We start from the raw sequence: 20367 nt of genomic DNA, 5'->3' as shown, positions 1-20367 counted from the left end.
TTCCCTAGCTACTGTTTAAATGTGTTTCCAGAACTCTTCACCCTATTCTATATCCCACAACGCTGTTCACAAACACACTTTAAGTAAGTTCCACCCGTTCCACCAGTACCTTCCAACAGGCAGGTCCTAGGCTGCCTGCAGCCTACAACGGTATACAACTATATGTCCCTGACGGCCACCACCCTTTCTGTCCCAAGCACAACTTCCTCTTAGAAACCCAGTTCAATGGGCCTGCCCAAGATTTATTGCAGGAGGAATACAAGAGGCCACACAACCCACTAGAGGCCACTGTGGTATTGCTGCTTTCTACAGATTATGGGAAAGGAATCAGGCCAAGGCCAATAATGTAATCTCTTTCTTCTTCAGTGGGTTTTGCCATCTCTCCCAAAACTTCCTACCCTTGAAAACCCTTAGGAGAAATATCCAGAAAAGAGGACATTAGCTGGGAAAGAATTTGGCAGTGGAGATACACAGTGTGGATGTAGGGTGAATGTTACACAGAATTCGTGAATTGAACTCCACAGAGTGCATCAGGAATGTCATGGGAACTATGCATGAGGCACTGGGGGCAAGAGCCACAGACACATATGCAGATGACCAACCCAATGCAACAAAAAGCATTTTTCAACCTTATGGCCTGTGATATGGTGGAGATGCTAAAGCAGAAATCTAAGGGATTGTGTTGCATCCAGTAGTACAACCAGACAAGGAACAGGAATGAGATTGTCAAATTACTCACATATTTTGCATATTTAGAGTGAAGACTAGAAGTAGCACAAGCATTTGTTCAAGTAATCAAAACATCATTTAAAATCAAAAGACCTTATTTTGTGGTGAAGAGGTCAGTCTGGATTTTAAATGGTACAATAACCTGGACAACATGACAATTTTTGTAATTCTTTGTCTAGTTTTATGAGAAGCAGTTGTCATTCCCTGTTAATCCTTTACATTTATTATTACATATATACATTTTCATGCTCATAGCTTTGGCACAATGTCTTACAAAATACTTGTAGATCTGCTAATTTTATATTATTAAAACCTTCACTTTTTAACTGCTTTGCTTGTGAAATGTGAACAAGTTGTGTTGCCATGGATACATAAAGATTAGGGAAGGGGTAAAACTATCACAAAATCTGCATGCATGAATAACCTGAATTATGAATGCTTTTTTTCCCCCCTACACATGATTTGCATGATTTTGCAAATGCAGCTGCACCACTTAGTTGATGATGTTAAAAGCTCAAAACATTTGCTTTATCTGAAGTGCTTCCTCTGAAGTTGCTAATATTGTACAAGCTCATTTAAGTGCCCATGACACAATGTCAAAATCCAGCTTCTGTATTCAGAAGGTTGTTTTTCCTTTTTTTAAAACATCTTTTTATTTGCTTGCTTTTTAAGAATCAAGGCTATATATTACACAGTCCTTTAACGCAGCTGGACCACCTTCTTCCTCCAGACCCAAGGAAAATTTTTTTCTGTCATTTCCTAGCTATTCAAAAGCCCCTTTTATTTCAGACAAGATGAACCTTCAAACAGTCAGGACAAAATACAAAGGGAGAAAAAAACCCACAAAACCAAACAACTTCTGCTTCATGGAAGTAATACAGTTGGTATTAATCCAGACAGGAAGTACCTTCTGCTGTGCACCCCACGCAAGTTTTGACGCTACCTTTAGTACTTTGGTGTTAAGAGCCTAGCCTGACTCTCAGATTGACCTGCACTGACTGACACGTGCTAAGTGATCAAGTTTAGAGATGTTCTGAACAGCAAAGGGAAACAATTTCCTCAGCTACGACTCATCAATAATGAACTTGGCTGCTCAAAGAAAAGACTTGGAAAATGACAGCAGAATTTTCAAAGGATGTCAAGGAAAAGAAAGGAAAGAGAAATACATAATGGCCAAAACAATTTCTGTATGGAAAAACCTTTGGCCTTTAAAAAAAAAAATCTGCAAGTTATGCAATTAAAATTATACATAGTAATATATTAATTGCAAGTAATAATAAGTTTAATAATATAAACAGAATATAGGAGTTTACATTACAAAATATACAATACAGAATTTATATTATTTATACATGTATATTTTTTGCAATATTTTTGATAGCTATATCATTCTTGCTCTTCCTCTATCTTGTGCACATCTTGTATTTAGCAATGCACTTCTGCAGATTAGAATCTAAGAATCTAGGTGGTGGCAACACAGCAGATCAATTTGACCGCACTGAAAAAATAACAGAAAAGTATTGTTCAATTTTTAAAACCTTTATGGAGCAAGAGGCCTATTTTTTTTTTAATATTTTATTTTAAAAATTTAAATAAATGAAGAAAGGAAATGCTGAAGAGTCACAAGTTACTAAAAGAAATTGAAAAAATAAAATAAAATTTAAAACATAAAATGCTCCTTCCTTTTAAAAATCTGCTTCTTCAAGCAAAAAAAGAGAAAACAGGGCAGTGGCTTGTTCTACTGTGTCACATGGAATATTTTCATGAGTAAGATGATTTACGAAAACTGAAGAAGTACCAAAAACATTTATATGTGCTTTGCTGAAGCAGAAAAATGGATTACATAATACATCAGCAAAGCTTAGAGAGGTCTTTTTACATACCTAATTTTGAAGAAAGAGTACCTGGCATGTCAAATGCTTTGAAATGTTTAGATTAGGTGACATACCAACTTTTCAAATATGCATATATAGGTATTTTCCTAGGCACTTTATTTTGATGTCTTGTATATATTGCTTAGTCCAAGTGTCTTGAATTCTGAGAGCTGCTCTGAATTCAAGAAATGGAAAAAACCTCCTTAAATCCAGTGAAGTTTCACCAGACACTGACTGCAGGTGCAGCTCTTAAAAGACCCTCTGGATCTAAACTCTTGTTAGAATCATACGATACCTCAAGTTGGAAGGGACCTATAAGGATCATTGAGTCCAACTCACTGCTCCTCACAGGACTACCTAAAACTAAACTATATGACTAAGAGCATCGTCCACATGCTCCTTGAACTTGACAGGCTTCTTACTGTGACCACTTCCCTGTTCCAGTGACTGACCACTCTCTCAGTGAAGAACCTTTTATTAATGTCCAATCTGAATTTCCTCCACCTCAGTTTAACACCATTTCCTTGTGTCCTGTCACTGGTCACCAGAGAGAGATTAGCACCTCCTCCTCTACTGCCTGCCCTGAGGAAGCTGAAGACACACTCTAATACGCTGGTGTCCTTCTTACATTGAGTCACCCAAAACTGCACACAGTACTCAAGATGGGGCTGCATGAGTGCAGTATAGAGTGGGACAATCACCTGGCTCAAGCAGCTAGCTGTGCTACGCTTGATGCACTCCAGGACACAGTTCGCCCTTCTGGCTGCCAGGGCACAGTGTTGACTCATATGCAACTTACTGTCAACCCAAACCCCAATAATTAATAAAAACATTGAAGAGCACTGGCCGTCAAATTGACCACAGGGGAACCCCACTGGTGACTGGCAGCCAGCCTGATATAAGCCCATTTACTATAGTTCTTGGGCCTGACCCATAAGTAAATTGCTTACTCAGAATATTTTAGTCTTACCTAAATGCATGCTGGACTTTTTGTCCAGAAGGATACTGTGAGAGACAGTATCAAAAGCTTCGCTAAAAATCAAAAAAACCCCACATCTAGTGGCTTCTCTTGGTCAACTAGATGGGCGACCTTGTCATAAAAAGAAATTAAGTTGGTTAAGCAGGGTTTTCCCCTTTTGAACCTGTGCTGGCTATGACCAATGACTGCACTGTGTTTCAGTAACTCCCAGAATAACATTCTCCATAATTTTGCCACGCACTTAAGTGAGACAGGTCTGTAATTACCAGAGTCTTCCTTCTTTCCCTTCTTGAAAACTAGGAGAACCCTTGTTAGCTTCCAGTTGACTGGGACCTCTCCAGACTTCCAAGACTCTTGAAAAATAATGGAGGGAGGTCCTGCTCTCAAAGAGTCTCAAAGTTTTTGAGACACTTTCTGAACTCTTTATTAAGCACCTGAGATCCTCCTCATGGTTCTCAATGCCTTGGATTTCTAAGCAGCTTGGAAGGCAGCATTAAAACCACTCAGAACTGCACCAGTACCTGAACAGTAAGCTTTTTGATTCACTAAGTTTCAAAAATCTGTTCCAGAAGAACAGAACCTTAACCTGTGATCTCTCCCCACTCCTACTCCTCATCCCTGAGAAAAGGCAGAAACACTAGACAAGTTCAATGCCTGCTCACTAAATCCCCCAAATTGTGGGCTGCTTCAGATCTGGCTATTTTATCAAATGAAGGAGATTTTTACAAAAATCACACAGGAGATTTTCAAGAGAAGGAGGGAGGAAAATAGAGGTTTACTATTTTAAGACAGTGCAGAATAAAGTGATGCTGAAAGTTGGGCTTAATAAAAGAGGATATTAGAAAAATCCACCAAAACATTGTATTACAGTTAAAAAGAATGCAAAAGTAAAATATTCAAAAACTCAGGCAAACTGGTACTTGGCAGCACTAACTGGAAGATGATTTAGCATAACGATTCTTTCAATGCTCATTTCGAAAGTCCTCTCTGCAATATTACAGATAGCATTCCACACAGACAACAGGATGTCTGAAAACATAGAGACAGCATTGGTCAAAGTGGTAATAGGGGACAGCGTCCCTGTAGGCTCACTGACGTCTTTATTCAGACATTATAGAAAAGTGTAATTGCCCTAGAGCTCAATATGGAATTTAGTTTCTCTTGTTCAGTACAGCGAAATGGGATTACCATCGATTTCCTGCTTTCCTTAGTGGCTTGCCCTATAGCAAACCTCCATCTATAAAGACTGATACACACTTAACTTACAGGCACTCTGGGCTCCTAAAAAGTCACATGGGGGTTTCATGGCTATAGTGGTCACTAAAATTGTGGTTTAATTTTCACTGTGGTTTTAATTTACTACTGAACAGCACTTTTAGAAAATACACTCCAGTATACTTACTAACTTGTAAAAACACATTACACACAAAACACACATTAGCACAAATGCCTATTCATAACACTATAGCTGATAAAAGAATACTTGGCTATCCATTTCTCTTTCTATTCACTTGTCCAGTAAAAAAAGCCAAAAACAAAAAAACAACAACAAAAAAAAAACCCCAAACAACAGTTCATGGACTTTTGCAATTTCAAGGTATTCAAGGTACAAATTTTGAAAAAATTCTATGGTATTTCGTTGCTCATATAAAAGCAGTCTAGTGCACTTGAGGAGCTACAGGGTGGGAAAGGGAAAGGAAAGGGAACCCAATATCAAAAATATCTAGAAGTCTCAATCTTCTAGATTTAAAGAAAAGTGGGACATTCAACCAGAGTTCCTTGACATAAAGCAAACTTTACTGATTTGTTTTTCTAAGGAAAAATAAAATATTTTTCAACTTAAAATGGCAAAAGCTATGCCTCTTATTTTCTTTACTTCCAACTAAGTTTTTCTAAAGTGGGAAAATGCATACTTATGTGAGATACTGAAAGGCTGAACTTTTACACACTGTGGGCATCCCAGCATACCTCCTGAATGGCTGTCATGACAACATGTTGAACTGATTCTTCCATCATCATTATGGTCTGGATGTACTCTGAAAATAAGAGCATTATGAAATGTTACTGTTGAAACTAAAGCCACACAGAACACGAGGTCAGAAGCTGCATCGTTCCTTCAAAATGACTAGGTGCCACAGATGAGACTGAAATGCAGAATCACCAGTCAAGTCCCACCCCAACAAACTCAACAAGACTTCACCAGACTTTACTGAATTTCACTGAATTTCACTGAATTTTTTTTAGAGTTGGAAGGGACCATATAGATCATCTAGTCCAACTCCCCTGCTGAAGCAGGATTGCTTAGAGAATGCTACTCAGGACTGCATCCAGGCGGGTCTTGAAAATCTCCAAAGAAGAGGACTCCACAACCTCCCTGGGCAGCCTGTTCCAGGGCTCTGTCACCCAAATATTATTTATTTACATAAATACAGGCTCATTGGAACTCTGTAACAATGAAAAAAGTACAAGACTGTCACTACTTTTTTTCCCTCTGGCATCTCACACTTCTGAAATAACTACTTATACTCCTTTTCTCACCTTGCTCCCAAACTATTCAGGCTATACAAATATACAATCCATGCATAGGTTGTCCTTTTCCACAAGTTTAACAATAATGTCCTGCCTTCCTACAGCATCCTCATTTCAAGGCATTTTCATATCCATTCTTGGTTTCTGTTGTTATTTCTGTGCTATATCAAATAGGTCCCCTCCACTTTTTCATTCCTCACCTATATGTAACTTGTCAGATGAGACAGTGGTTAGAAGGACAAATTCTGGCATTTAGAGCAAGTCAGGGAGTTTATGATTTGCCCAGTATCATGTGGTTTCCAGGCAGGTATGATCACTTTTACATGTGACCTGCATTCTTTCAATGATTTGCCCAAGAGGAAGATGCTAAAAACCACTGACCTTAAAGTGATTAATTAGTTCATGCTAAATATCACTTAAAATACATAAAACTAGACTGTTCCAATATTTCAAATGTATGTTTTTAATGTCTGCATTGAAAGAGTAAAAGAAACACAGGAATAAGATACACTTCTCACTTGAGGATGACAAATAGTCACCGAAAGGAAGGAAGATAATTTTACATGAAACAGAGAGGGCAGGAGGCCTAATAAAACAGTTATTTATGTACTCATGGAAGAAAATTACGTCTATTTTAATTAATACAGTAGCCAGACTGTCTCCTGGTTCAGGGAAGAATAAAACTAAATTCAGAAGGAGAAATTAAAGTGATTTAGACACCTGAGAAAACTGGAAAAGCGAAACTAGCTATTAAAGCTAAGACACACCATGCAAGAGGAAGACAAAAGGTCTGAAACCCTGCTGACATTTTGTCAGAAAGGAAACCAAAAAGAACTAAATCAGGAAGAGACAGATACATGACGTGATTTTAACATAAATACAATAAACAGTTTTATTTACCCACAGGTGTATTTTATAAACATTTTCCTATGCTTCCTGTTTTGAGTGCTAAGAATAAATGTTTGTAGTTGCTTTGTTACCTTAACCTGGCTTAAAATAAGTGTAATTTAAGGTGATTAGGGAACAATAAGACACCCTGCATCCAAGCCAAGCTTAGAGCATGAGATTTGGGACACTTCAACAAGCGCCTCCATTGTTCATCACATCCTCGGTGGCATCTGCAGGAAAAATTAATGGGTCCCTATCTTACCTGTGCAGGTCAGTTACACAGTTGGCCCTCTGGGAGTCAAGAGAGGCAGCAGCCTCTTTCAGTGACTGCAAAAGTTGGGTTCAATTGCCTGACAGATGCCCCAAGTGAAATTCTGGATGCCTTCAAGGTATTATGCTTGGTCTTCAGTTGCTGCCCAGAAGGGCATGGTCTGCAACCCCAAGAAAAGTCCCAGAAACTGCAGTATTCCAAATAACATCAGACAAATCTTCAGATCAACCCCCAGTCATACTGATGGCTCTTGGCCATGTATTAAGATGCTGACTGGAATGCATTCCTAAAATCTAATCTCAAAGAATAGTGCAACAATGACATTTTTTTATTCTTAACTATCCAAATATAGCTCATAAATGGTTAAAGGGTTGGTCCAAGAATTCTTCTTTCTAGAGTGCCATTTTAGCTCAGCAAACAAAAACTGAAAATATGTATGTTGGGAGCAAAATCAGCTCCACAGTTTGAGACTCCAAAAACTAGCAAAGCTTATAAGAAAACAATAGTTATTATGACAAAATAATATCATCACTGAAAAAAAAAATACATTTGCCTCTGACAGCAACCTGAGAAATATAATTTTTCCTTTCAGTAGTTACACAACAAGCTGAATTTTCATTCACTGCCTGGAAGAAAACATGTTTTCAAAATTTAATACCTTGCTTCTGCTCGCAATTCACAGCGCACCCCAAAATAAGCTGAAGCATTCTCCCAAGCTCCGCAGCATCCGCATGCTCTCCAATCAGGTTAACATCAGGAAGGGTGAAGTCATTAATCTGTTGCCCCAGAATCTGCATAGAGACCCAGTACATGCATATTTGTATCACTACACACATTTCAAAATACAAAGATGATTCAGAATCAACATGAGAAATTCACCCATACTCTAACATAATTGTCAATCCACCTTTAAAACAAACCAAATTGCCTAACACCTAACATCCAACTATTAAAACATAATGCTTGACACAACTAATATTTGGGAGAAGACAAATCTGACTGTCTCAACTAATAGGAAACTATTAGTTTCAAACTTAGCAAGATTTTTTTCTTCATGTAAGAAAGGTGAACAAAGGCAGGCTTCCGTGGTGATCAACAATATATGGATAATGACTTGTTTTCTAAAGCATTCATTAAAAAAAATCTAACACCTAAAAACACTTTACGTAGCATAAAATATTATACACGGATCTCACATTTCTTACCACTAGAAAACCAGAAATTGAAATATTTCACATATATGTGTGTCTAGCACTGATGGATGAAAATTAAGACAATAAAACAACTCCACCACTCAGCCTCACACTTTTAGACAATTTAAGGATATTTAGCAAGTCTCAGACCTAAAAAAGCTAGTTCCATGGAAGAAAATTTGAGGTAGTAGTACAATACATAATTAAACAGCCCACGTGCAGAAAGGAAACAGAAAAAAAAAAAAAAAACAACAAACCAAAACCCCCATGTGACTTACAATTAATGTAATCTGATTTATAATTAAAAAGGATTTACATTAATGATTGTCAGTAGAAGGAATTAAACAATTCTGCTAAATTGTTCATAAAGAGCTTTCAGGGGGTTGAAAATATGAATATGAAATATGGAATTAAACACATCTCTGACACATTAATTGCAGATAAAAAGAAACTGTCAGTTCTTTAGCAGCGTGCAATAAAGAAACAATGACTATGGAAGGAATCAGTTGTTTGCTGGATGCCTTTTTTTTGTGTTAATACTCAAGAAAAACAGAAAATCAGGTAAAGGTATTTATAAAAAAAACATTTAATAAATGGAAATCAAGCTATTCAAAAGTTTTGCAGGGTTGGGCTTTGTGGAATTGTTGTGGTTGAGTTTTTTCTTGTTTTATATGGTAGTGTTTGTATTGTGGCATTATTTTTTTTTAAACAGCTTTCTCAAAGAACTAGCACCAACACTACTAAAAATCTCTGTATACTTTAAAGGACCCAGATTCACTCCTATTGGAAAAGACTTCCTTTAGGTCATTCTTGAGAGAAAATAAGAATACTGTGAATGCATTAAGCATAATGGGAAATATTGTCATTGTGTATAGACTGTGATAATACAGTAAAACACAATTTTATTTGAATTATACAAATCTGATATGTGTGTCTATATTGATCTGTAGTACCTGAATTTCTTTCAGATGCAATGCTGGATTTAAGTTAATAATACTACATCAGCTTCATAGTTACTGATAATATAATTGCTGTTGAAGAAAGCTAAAGGGAAGAGGCACTACGAAGAAGCCAAAGATGCAAGGTGTAAACAGAGGATTTTGAAATACACAAGACACAATTTTAATTCAACAACAACAAAAAATCCAAAAGAAATATGAAAATGAAGGATAGACTCTGCAACAAATATCTTGAGATGAAAAAGAGTCTTTTCTCCCTTTTTAAAAAGATGAATACAAAAGACCTTTACAAAAAATTGGAAGTTTCAGTTCCAGAGCAGCAGAGTTCTGCAGCAAGATCACTAGGCATAACAAAGCATGCAAGCTATAAACAGGTAACTTGGGCTTCTTGTTCTCCCGTACTATAATTGACAAAGACAGTGATGTCAGATAGCTATTGAAAGACTGTTCTCCTGAATGTGATACAATTTTTTTAATTTTTGAAGATGAAAAACCAGCATATATACTTTTCAAAGGCTTTTAGCTACATCAGGTAAACCCCATATACATTCACATCTTTATTTTTGTAGAAGATGACCCCTAAGACAGGGAATTGGGTTGAGGAAAACATAACCAGGATTCAATCCAGATCATCTCCATTATCATCACAAGCATTGCCTCAGCAGAAAAAAACAAAGAAACCAACCCAAAATCCAGTCAAACTTTAAAATGTACATTACCTTTGCAAAACTTAATCAGTTTGAAACAGCTCAAAACCTGCTTAGTAGTAAAGTTTTCACACCAGAAACTGAATCATCATACATACCAACTAGCCAAAAAAAAGCTGGCATCACTTTGTCATAGTGATATTAATTTTCTATAACAAAAAACTTACTCGTTTTTTTTTCTAGAACTGTCAGTTATGACCAGCTTGCTTAGCCATCAATTTTCAAAATTTATTTCAACATGGATACCTGACCATTTACTGAATATGAGCTTATGAGTCTAACTTTTTCTTTCTGAAAATCTGTTTATTTTTAAAGACCTGTTTATTAATAAACATCTTCCTCTCTGAAGTATTTATATACCTTCTGCTCCAAAGAGCTAAAAATGCTCTTTACACTCTCTCCTCAAGAACAAACAGGAAAGAGACTGTCTTCAGTTGGAGCAGAGGAGGGGAAAAAAAAAAAAAAAAAAAAAAAATCAAACACAGGTATTCTTAAAGTCCATCACAAGGACATAATCATGATCATAAATCAGCAAAGACATCCTGTTTGTATGACAGAACTTTCATATTAGACTCCTCTGGAAGCTCTGAGTACTTAATAAAGTAGGTGAGAAGATTTAGAGAAGGCCAACACCTGATAATAGGCCACAAAACACTTTGTATACCGAATACTTTGCAATAAAAATCCAGACCTTAATCAGTAGAATATAATCTACATTAAACAGGATAACTAAAATATGTAACAAAAAAGGAATGTAGATGTAGATTACTTAAAACAGTTCTTACCTCATGGTTGTAATCCAATATTCCTTTCAAAATTTTCTTCAGGTTGCTTACCTATTCGAGAAGAAGAAGGAAACAGCATAAACACAGGGAATAAATTAGAGAAATTATTAGAAAGTAGGCAATCACAGAACAATTACACAAAAGAATCATAGAATTATGTTTATTAGCACAAAGACTTTCTGTTTGAGCAGTTAAATTTAGAATCACTATAATGAAGGGAGAGTGAAAATTCTAAAATCCCAACTGTCTTTAAAACCCACTATAACTTCTATATTCTTGATTACATTCCAAAAATACCTAGATACAAGATTCTGTCCACTGACAAAAGTCATCTATCTTCCAAAAGATCTGAGGAAACACTACAGGAAACAGTTAGGATACATAATACTGAAATCCAGGGACAAACTCAGAACTTAACACAGTCAACAGACAAAATTAGGTGACAGAAGCAAAATCCAGTCTCTTTTCTAAGAGAAACCCAAGAAAGGAACAGGCCACACACACACACACTAAAAGATTTATCCATGATATCCGAAGTGATAATGATCTGATTACCTTACTCCTATTAATCCACTCACTTTTGGAAACAAGTGGCAAAAGCTGATCACTTATTAATATATAAGTACATCCTGATTGTCTCCATAATCACTGAACTTTAAGTTATATAAGAAACAAAAATTCACTTAGACTTGAAAAGTGACACATCAAATATTCTGACAAACTAGAAAGAGAACTGGAGATGCTACATGATAGGAAGTATATAATAACATCTACTCTCCCTCTCATAACAGCATAATAATTATTTTTCTTTCAGGTTTACACCTTCTAATCCCAAGTATATACTATTTTTGTAATATTACACATAACACATCATGTATCTGTAAGAACTACCAGTATCTTCTCATTGTCTGCCCAAAAGCAATCACCACCACCTCTCAAAGGCTATGCACAATCATAACCAAAGTCTGCAACAGATCAAAGAATTTAAAGAAATGTAAATAATTTTAGTTTGATATCAAATCACCACAAAAAATACTGCACTGATTGGAATATAATTTTCAAACTTGATTCATTAAAATCTTCCAGTTTGTAATTTACCTGAGTCTTTTGGAGAAAGTGCCACAGAAACACAAAGGCCATGTTGCTGAATTTAAGTCCAGTTTACCGATGAGAACATTGTGAGGAACCTTGAACTTGAACATAATCCCAAAAAATGAGACACAAAATGGAAAGTACCCGTCTACAAAATACTTGTCTTCCCCTTTCCTTGTAAGCATTGTTTGAGTTAAAGGCCCTTAAACTCGAAAAGTCATCTTCCTTCATATAACTTTCATAGAGCTTAGAATTGAGATGCTGGAACAAAATCAATACTGATCAAAATCTATCATCAAGACTAACATACAAGGCAGCATCCTCGGAAAAAGAAAACAGCAAGCAAACTCAAAAAAAAAACCTTTGAGGTCCTATTTTATTCCACTGACAAACAACAACGTTAGGATAACTTGCTTTCAAGAGTTAACTGTACTGTCTTTGCATCTGGCACATAATCAGACAGTTATAAGGCCAAAGCAGCTTTTTTATAGACTGGCTTAAACTTAACAATGATCTTCAGTACTACTTGGAGGGCTCTTGATTTTTTTTTTTTTTTAACTTATCAGGAGTGAATGCACTTAGATGATTCTACTGACACTGGCATAGAATCATCATGGGGAAACTACCACAAGTGTTTTCTATTTTGAGATTCAACTCTGTAGCTCCAGTAACATTTGTCAGGTCATAGCAAAAGTTCTTAAAAGAAAGACTTCCAACAGACATGAATAAAAATGAACAACAGCTCAAGAAAGTGTTAAAGACAACCAGTTACATCAGGATTCTAAATCACAGCAGGTGATGGTTGTTCAGAATTTTTTTTCTCTTTTTCTTATGCACACGGGGAAAACCAAACTGTAACTCATTAACAAAGACTGTTAAATCATGCAATGACAGAACACAACAGACAGAATTTCCAATATTGATCATGACTACAGAGCACTGTATTATCCTTTGGAGGTCAGATCACAATCACATGGGACGCTTATCTGCTTGCATCAGCAACCTAATTTCCTCCTTTTCCATACAAAGCACGTACACTACCCTCCCAATCCTTTTCACATCTACTCCCTGCACCCATACCTCTGTTGGAAAAAGGCATGAAACTTACTGAGAAAAAAAAAAAGTTACAATTATGCTTTATTCCACTTTAAAAGTTGTTACATCTCATAATAGATGGATTATTATTTCTAGATAAATCTCTCTTCATTTTCAATCTCTTTTCCATCTGTCATTTCCTGTTTTGTTTCCCAAGTCTCCTATTACCAAGGAGAGGATATCCACTTTGAAGTAATGCATCCACAAAGACAACCTGCATGTTATCATTCATTCTCTGAACACCTATATGTCATTAATAACCACAGTGGAGATGTGTGGATGTTCCTGATGTTAAATGATCATTACCGTCTCAGTTTACAGCCATCTTGCCAGTAGTGTAGTATGAAAGTAGTTAGTACACCCCATTCAGTATGAGACTGATGCTTATTACATAGCATTAACCTGATAAACTGCGATGAAAGCAGAGATGATGTGTCCTGGGTTACCGAAGGCAACACATGATCTGGCAACACTGTACGACTTAATGTTTGCGAGTTTTTTCTCCCACCTGTCACATGAAATCTTTATTTTTATTTAATTACAATTTACTTACTGGTTCCAAACTAAGGGTCTGTAAGGGTAGTCCATTTAGATTTCTCTCTTTATGAATATACTTGAGCAACAAAAGGACAGCCTGATGGAGAGTAGAAGTGCCCTTAAGCTTGTGATTGCTGACAAAAAGGGAGTATGTGTTATTTAACCTCTTGTTTTCTCTCTAACGTTATGATAGCCAGTCCCTAATTTCACATTTATCCTTATATCACATATATGACTGAAATCCTGTCTGTGCTGAAGGCTCTGTGTAAATTGACTTACCCTTGTACATTTCAGGTCCTGAGGTGTCTTAATGGGACCCCCAATGTTCTGAAATGCTGATCAACAGTATCTTTCCTGGGTAATTATGCACAGACCTATTTCCCTTCACACAGGTTATAATTAAGAACCTTATAACCTCTCTGGAAGTGTTGCTAGGGCACACTTGCAATTGATGAGAGAACTCTTAATCAGTTAACTTCAGATATGTCATTAAGGTACATATTCTTCCTGGCTGCACTTAAAAGAAAAGCGGGGGAAGGGAGGGAAAGAAGGAGAGAGAAAGTGTGCATGCATTGCTCCCACAACATACATTAGGTTTTTACCAGAAACTCCATTCTGCAGGAGCCTGTCTCTTCACTGTTTATAAATGGAGCCCACATAGAGATGATACCACTAGCTTGGGGGGGTCATCCCCCTCCAATCTGTCTTCTGCAGAAAGAAATCCCCAAAAGAACAGATACAGACAATTCCTTGAATTAAATGAGAAGAAAGAAATAATTAAATGTGGCTCTGAACACAGAGAGCATTCCCACATTAAACTTATATTTGGAGACACCGTTGACTCAGGAATTAAGGGTATATCGAAACAGAATTAAATATATCAGTTGCTAATTATATTTTTGACAGAAATGAATGATGGCTTACAATATGCCTATAATCTCTGCTTCTTGCTTGCAGAAAAACATTCACATGACAGGCTTCCAGTCTTACCAGAAAAAAACCTCTAAAAGGCAGCTAATGAATAAGTGATCCCTTCTCTTAAAAAGGAACAAGAAAGTAGCAGAAAGATGATACTGTACACTGAAAACTAGCTTCCATTACTCCACCAGCCAACCCAGCTTGTGCTGTAGAAGAATTCAGGCAAACCTAGCTGTACAACTGCAGGGAGTCAAAATTAATTTTCAAAAATCAGGTTTGTTCACTTAGATTATTGCACTAAGTAGTCTGTGCTCTAATTTCCTTGGTTATTCCATTTTGCAGTATTGTATCAAACACAAGGCATTCAAACTGTACTAGTTGCAGAAAGCCTAATGGCTCCTATTTTTTGATTGTGCTGTTCAGTAATGGAACAAACACAGCTTGCTACTATAAACATTGATACAATTGTGCTTTAAACTTATGCTGTAGTCTGACTGCCAAAGTGAAAAGCCCAGAAGAAAAAGTCAGAATTCAAGCTGAACAATGTATTTCCTTCCTTTCCCAAGCTAGGTACAATCACACTGAATGGAAGAAACAGGGAGAGAAAAAAGGAAAAAGAAAATAAAAATGTTTTATCCCATCCCGTTCTGTCCCTTAGACACTCGACAACTTATTCTGCAATTGCCAAATTTTACATGTGTATATTAAATAAATAACTGATTAAATTTCTGTTCTGTTACTGGTATTCCTGTATGACTTGACACTGAACCACTCTTGTTTCTTGATTAGGAAATTTCATTTCTGCAAAGTCTTGGCAACAGACTTCTTTTCTATACTATTTCCCAGTTTTATCTTCAAAATGCCACCTTCTTCACTAGTGTGTACACAGTTTGAACTCTGACTATATTAAAGTGTTCAGTTGTACACCAAGAAAGAGATACGTGTTTGCTTTTCTGTTTTGGGTTGGTTTTTTTTTCTAACCACAACATAAAATTGCACTAAGGGCAGCAGTGAGAAAAAGGGATTTTTGCAGCCCAAGGGAACACATAAACTGTTAAGTATACTGATGTATGCTATGCCCCAGAAATTTTAACCCCATAGAAATAACAACATGTTTCTCTACTAAACACAGGAGACAAAGATCTGGTCAGCTGTAAAACACTGAATGCTTGAATGCTTCCTACTTTGCAAGTCCCCTGCGTTCTAATGTTTCCCTTTTTCAATCCTGTGCATTGTTCAATCTCTCAAGTCAGCCAGCCTGCCCTGAAATCAAGAATAACAACATGTCTATGAATTTATACATTTGTTTTAAACCAGTACATCAAGAGGGAAAATATTTTTAATAAGACTGCATTCTTGCAGTTGTTAGAAAATGAACTGCTGAACAAAAGAAATAGTGAAAGCTGACCCATATATCCTTGCTTATCACCCATACACAGCATCCAATTAAAAGTTAGCAATTGCATGATTGAGTATCTCTTTCAACAGCAGTTAGGAGGGCTGTACCAAGCCTACGCTAACCTCTACCAGGCCCTCCTAATCACTGTTCCACAAAGTAGAACTACCTGCACATTACATTTTGGGGTTTTTTTTTTCAACTTATGTCCCCTACTATATTAGTTCCTTTATGTGGTTCGTCATACACATACATATATACATATACACACACATACTCATACAGGAGAGCCTGTACAAGTGGTGACTCTTACACCATATAATATTGGAGGCAAAAAGCAACCATGTTTAGCAACAAGAATATAATTCAACTCACTGTCATGACTTGTGAGGTAGGGAGATAAACTAACTACCATTTCTCACAGTGCTTTTTAAAATATGAAGGGAAATCTATATCATTGAGTCATGCAGAATTATGTTGCCTACAGTCTAAATCTAGTGACAAACAAATAGAAGTACACAGGTTGAAAATGTTTCTACAAGCCTGCCTATAAACGATGGATTGACTGATAGACATTTGAACAACTAGATTACTAATAGTGTTTACTCGCATATAAAGAAGAAAGTTGGCAAAGTATAGGATTGCTTTCCCGATTAAAAAATAAGAGTTAAAATAACACATTTGTGCCTTTTAGTATTCTTTATGCAAAGGGTAGTATATAAAATATGAAAAGTGGTATATAAAAAATGTATACAAAAACCTGGAGTATACATCTCTCAAACAAAAATGTAATCAGCCTTTAGTTCTTATTTACATGGACATATGAAAAACAAGAAGGAATGACATCAGTAAGAAACTGAAATTTGACCTAATGTTTTTCCAACCTCAATCACATAGGGAAGTTACTAGATTGCTCAGCCTTTTTTTTTTTTTATTCACACCTGCTAAGCCTTAGTATCTGCCAAATTTGTGGGAGACATGAAAAAAAAATTTATTCTTCAAGCTCCATATAAGTTACAGAAGCTGCTGCTCCACTTTCAATCAGCTGAAATGCTATTATAACACACACTTCTCAGTTTGTTCTTCTTCAAATTTAACAGGCAAGACTTCAATATTCCTTAGAAAAAAGCCACAGAAATATTTTAGAGAAAAATAAAAACTGTATCCAGCTGTTCACTTGCAATTCCATATGCTTCTTTGAAAACTTCATTTAAAGTAACTGCTCTAACAAGCAGCTGAACTAATAAAGCCTGTTTAGGGATCATGTCTTTTATTCACCAGCCAGTCAATATTTCCTCATCAATGTGCTCACATTTTTACTGGTAGCCCAGGCCAACAAACCTTCTAAAGCAGCCCAGACTTGCATGGAGCTGGCCGGGAAGCAGAGATCATGCTGACACGTCTCCTGGCCAAGTCAAAACATCTACAGCAGCAGTATGCTTCACCCTTGTCTCAGGAGGCACTTATTTGTGCATCCCTCTATTCAGCCATTGATGTTGATGAGCCTGTAAGTACTAGAGTGTTTCACAGTTGTAGCTCTTCCCCAGCTACTCAGAATTGGTTTTGTTTGCCAGAACAAAATGGTTTCATCAGAAACATGAACTAATAGGAAAACCATCACTAGTTTGTTTCCCGAAGTAGTCAGGCAGGAAATGGCAATTTAGAAAGGTACATATATCATTCTCTGAATGAAACTGGCCAGAAACTACATTAAAATCTGCATGTAAAACTATGTGCTTCAGGTTTTATAAACCAAAATGCTCCTCAGCCATAGCACTGTAAATTCTGTTCTTTAAGGATTTCAGAGAAAGTACTAGAGTACCAAGTGATGCAAGGCCCAGCAAATAGACCGCGGTTAAAAAACATGCTGAGTACAAACAACACAGAAAAAACACAACTTCCTCTCCTAAAGCTCAGTAGTTGTGCAGAGCTGATAAAGTAAAAGGAAACAACTTTGCCATTTTTATTTAAATAAATTGCTTATTATTCTGCTATTTTTATGCAGCTGCTTCTCAGAGCTTTTTTTTAATGCTTCTTTCACACTTTGCATTTAAAAAAATCTTTCATTCAGCATATAAAAAACAGAGATAATTGATGCTTAAAATTTATTTTAATATTTTCATTTTAAATTACTGAAACCTATTTACAAGCTCAAAATGTCTTTTCTTAATTAAACAGTGCAGGACTGGAACAACATAAAAAACCTAATAGGTGTAATAAAAATGGTCTAAAATTCAAAATGCTGTACTATAAAGCAAGGTTTTAATCTAGAAATATGCTAATATTTAGATACAATGTTGTATTAATAGTTGAAATACTTCACTTGTCTGCAAATCTGTAAGTCAAATACCTTTAGCCTCCAATTATCTCCAACTTCTGTTTTGATCCTGTTCAGCCAATTTTCATCAAAGTAAGCTGGATCTCTGAAACACAAAAAACATATTCATTAAAAACAGGTTACAGAAACTGTGTTGATACCTTAGTGGATAAGCCCCTACCCCAGGCTGAGGCTATTTAAATGACTACCTCTGTATCTGACACATGGCCTGGATATAGTAGTTTAGAATCCTGTTACTACTCACTTCTCTAAGGTCTCGCACGCTGTTGACAGCACAGTTACATTTTTGTGCCATGAGTAGCTAATACTTTTGAGGAAGCTGCTGTACTTGGAGTGCATTTTGCCAGCTTTTCCCTCTCTAAGTTCTTCTTCTTCCGATTTATCAGCTGGTGCTGGAACACTATTTTCTTGCATTACCTGAAAGTGTTACAAAAATTATTACTTTTCCACATATTATAGATCCCTACTGCTATACACTGCTTACAACTACTCATCTTCTAAATAGGAAGCTTGAGAATTGAAAATAGATATGTTGTCTTTATACAGTGAGAAGTGTTAAAAAGTATTGCTGAGGTTAAGTTTTTACTACTGAGAACACACTTTACTATTATTTTATCTACCAAACACCATCAGTTTTTGCAAATCTCCTTCATGCTAACCCTAGACAAATTTTTTTATGAACACCTTTCCTTAGAAGTTTATCTATGTTCTGCACTTTTGATGAGGCAATCAAGATAAAGAACAGAAGAACATGTACTGCTTGTAGAGTATACTTCTATTTCTATAAACTTCTTCCCTCTATTCCTTTTTCTCACAAGCACCTTTTATAAGTTGCTTCTTAAGACAACTCCCAAAACACTCTTGCCCCCAAGTTCCAAGATCATCAAAAGGCTAACATTTTCTACTGGTTGCGTAAGTCAAATTTTCCTTCTATCATACAGAATTTTGAAAATGCTGCAATCAGAACTAAAGAGATAGAATGCACTACAAATAACTCGTTTAAGAGGAGTAGGTCAACCTAATATAAGGAAAGCTCATATTTCATCCAACATTAAAGTTAACATAGTCAGGGGGAAAAAACCAACCTTTTTTTTTTTTTTTTTTGTAGGCATGTACTCTCTCTTAAGAGTCAGTGTGGTTGGCCAGGTTAGAGTTTCACGTAAAGTATCCTAATTTCTGGACTTACACTGCTGCATTTGCCACTGACTACTATTAGACTTACTGCTGTATCCTCTACAGATAGAAGGGTTCTGGACTGAGCTCTTTTTTTAAGGGCAAGATGCCATGAGATCTTTTGGCAAAAGCTCAAGAAAACTATGAATGTGTCTGGAGATTCAAATGACATTTATATCATATATGCAGCAATTACATCAGTACTTATATAGGGCAAAGACTTTGTAGCCGTATTTTGTACATGATGCACAGTATCTCCTGTACTCCATCTTCCCCATAATGTCTTCTTCATAGTGCATCAAGATTTGCAAGCAATCCGTGATACAATACACAGCAATGGAGAGAGATCACAAACTGCAATATTTCTCTACTGACACATTCCAACTGCTATTTTTACATATTCTGTTACAGGCTCTGGTGAAGATTACGGCATATTTCCTTTCCTCTGACATGGCATCCGCAAACATATAGCTGGAAGAACAGCTTTAATTACTAGTTATGTTGATGACTCCAAATTACTCCCATTCAAAAACAGTGCAGTTCGAGCACAGATGACAGAATCTTAAAACTATGAAACAGAAAAAGCAGTGTGTTATCCAGAGTTTCATCTGGTTTTGAAGCAGATGTTTCCAAATAGCTTTCAAATGGCCTCTCTGCCCTCAGAAGACAGGTAAACCTAAGAATGAAACTGATTCGAAACATAAGATCTACTAGCGATAAAGCTTTTTACACATTCAGCTTTTACACAAAACAAATGGCTCTCCTTGCAAAAAGTTTTAAATTGCCTAGCTTCCACCTAATCACAACAAAATGGACAGTAATGAAAAAAAATGAGACTTCAAGCCGCATGTGGCCCCACTTGATTCCATTTGAGGTGTAGTGTTCAAAAAGCACCCTTGTATCT

General features: G+C 36.4%; 1 protein-coding gene across 1 annotated transcript in view; it reads right to left on the bottom strand.

Moving 5' to 3' along the window:
* The window catches only part of HOOK3 (hook microtubule tethering protein 3), an 88456-nt gene that overhangs the window by 40180 nt on the left and 27909 nt on the right, over window positions 1–20367 (bottom strand). The window contains exons 3-6 of the mRNA XM_074166684.1: window positions 18303–18375; window positions 10915–10965; window positions 7929–8061; window positions 5551–5618 (exon numbers count right to left, since the gene is read on the bottom strand). Of these exons, the coding sequence (XP_074022785.1) occupies window positions 5551–5618; window positions 7929–8061; window positions 10915–10965; window positions 18303–18375 (325 nt within the window). The remainder of the gene's footprint in view (window positions 1–5550; window positions 5619–7928; window positions 8062–10914; window positions 10966–18302; window positions 18376–20367) is intronic.

This window comes from Numenius arquata, chromosome Z (assembly GCF_964106895.1).
Source record: "Numenius arquata chromosome Z, bNumArq3.hap1.1, whole genome shotgun sequence".
Taxonomy (NCBI): domain Eukaryota; kingdom Metazoa; phylum Chordata; class Aves; order Charadriiformes; family Scolopacidae; genus Numenius; species Numenius arquata.
The sequence above is the reverse complement of the archived record's forward strand: the minus strand, read 5'-3'. Positions and strand labels throughout refer to the sequence as shown.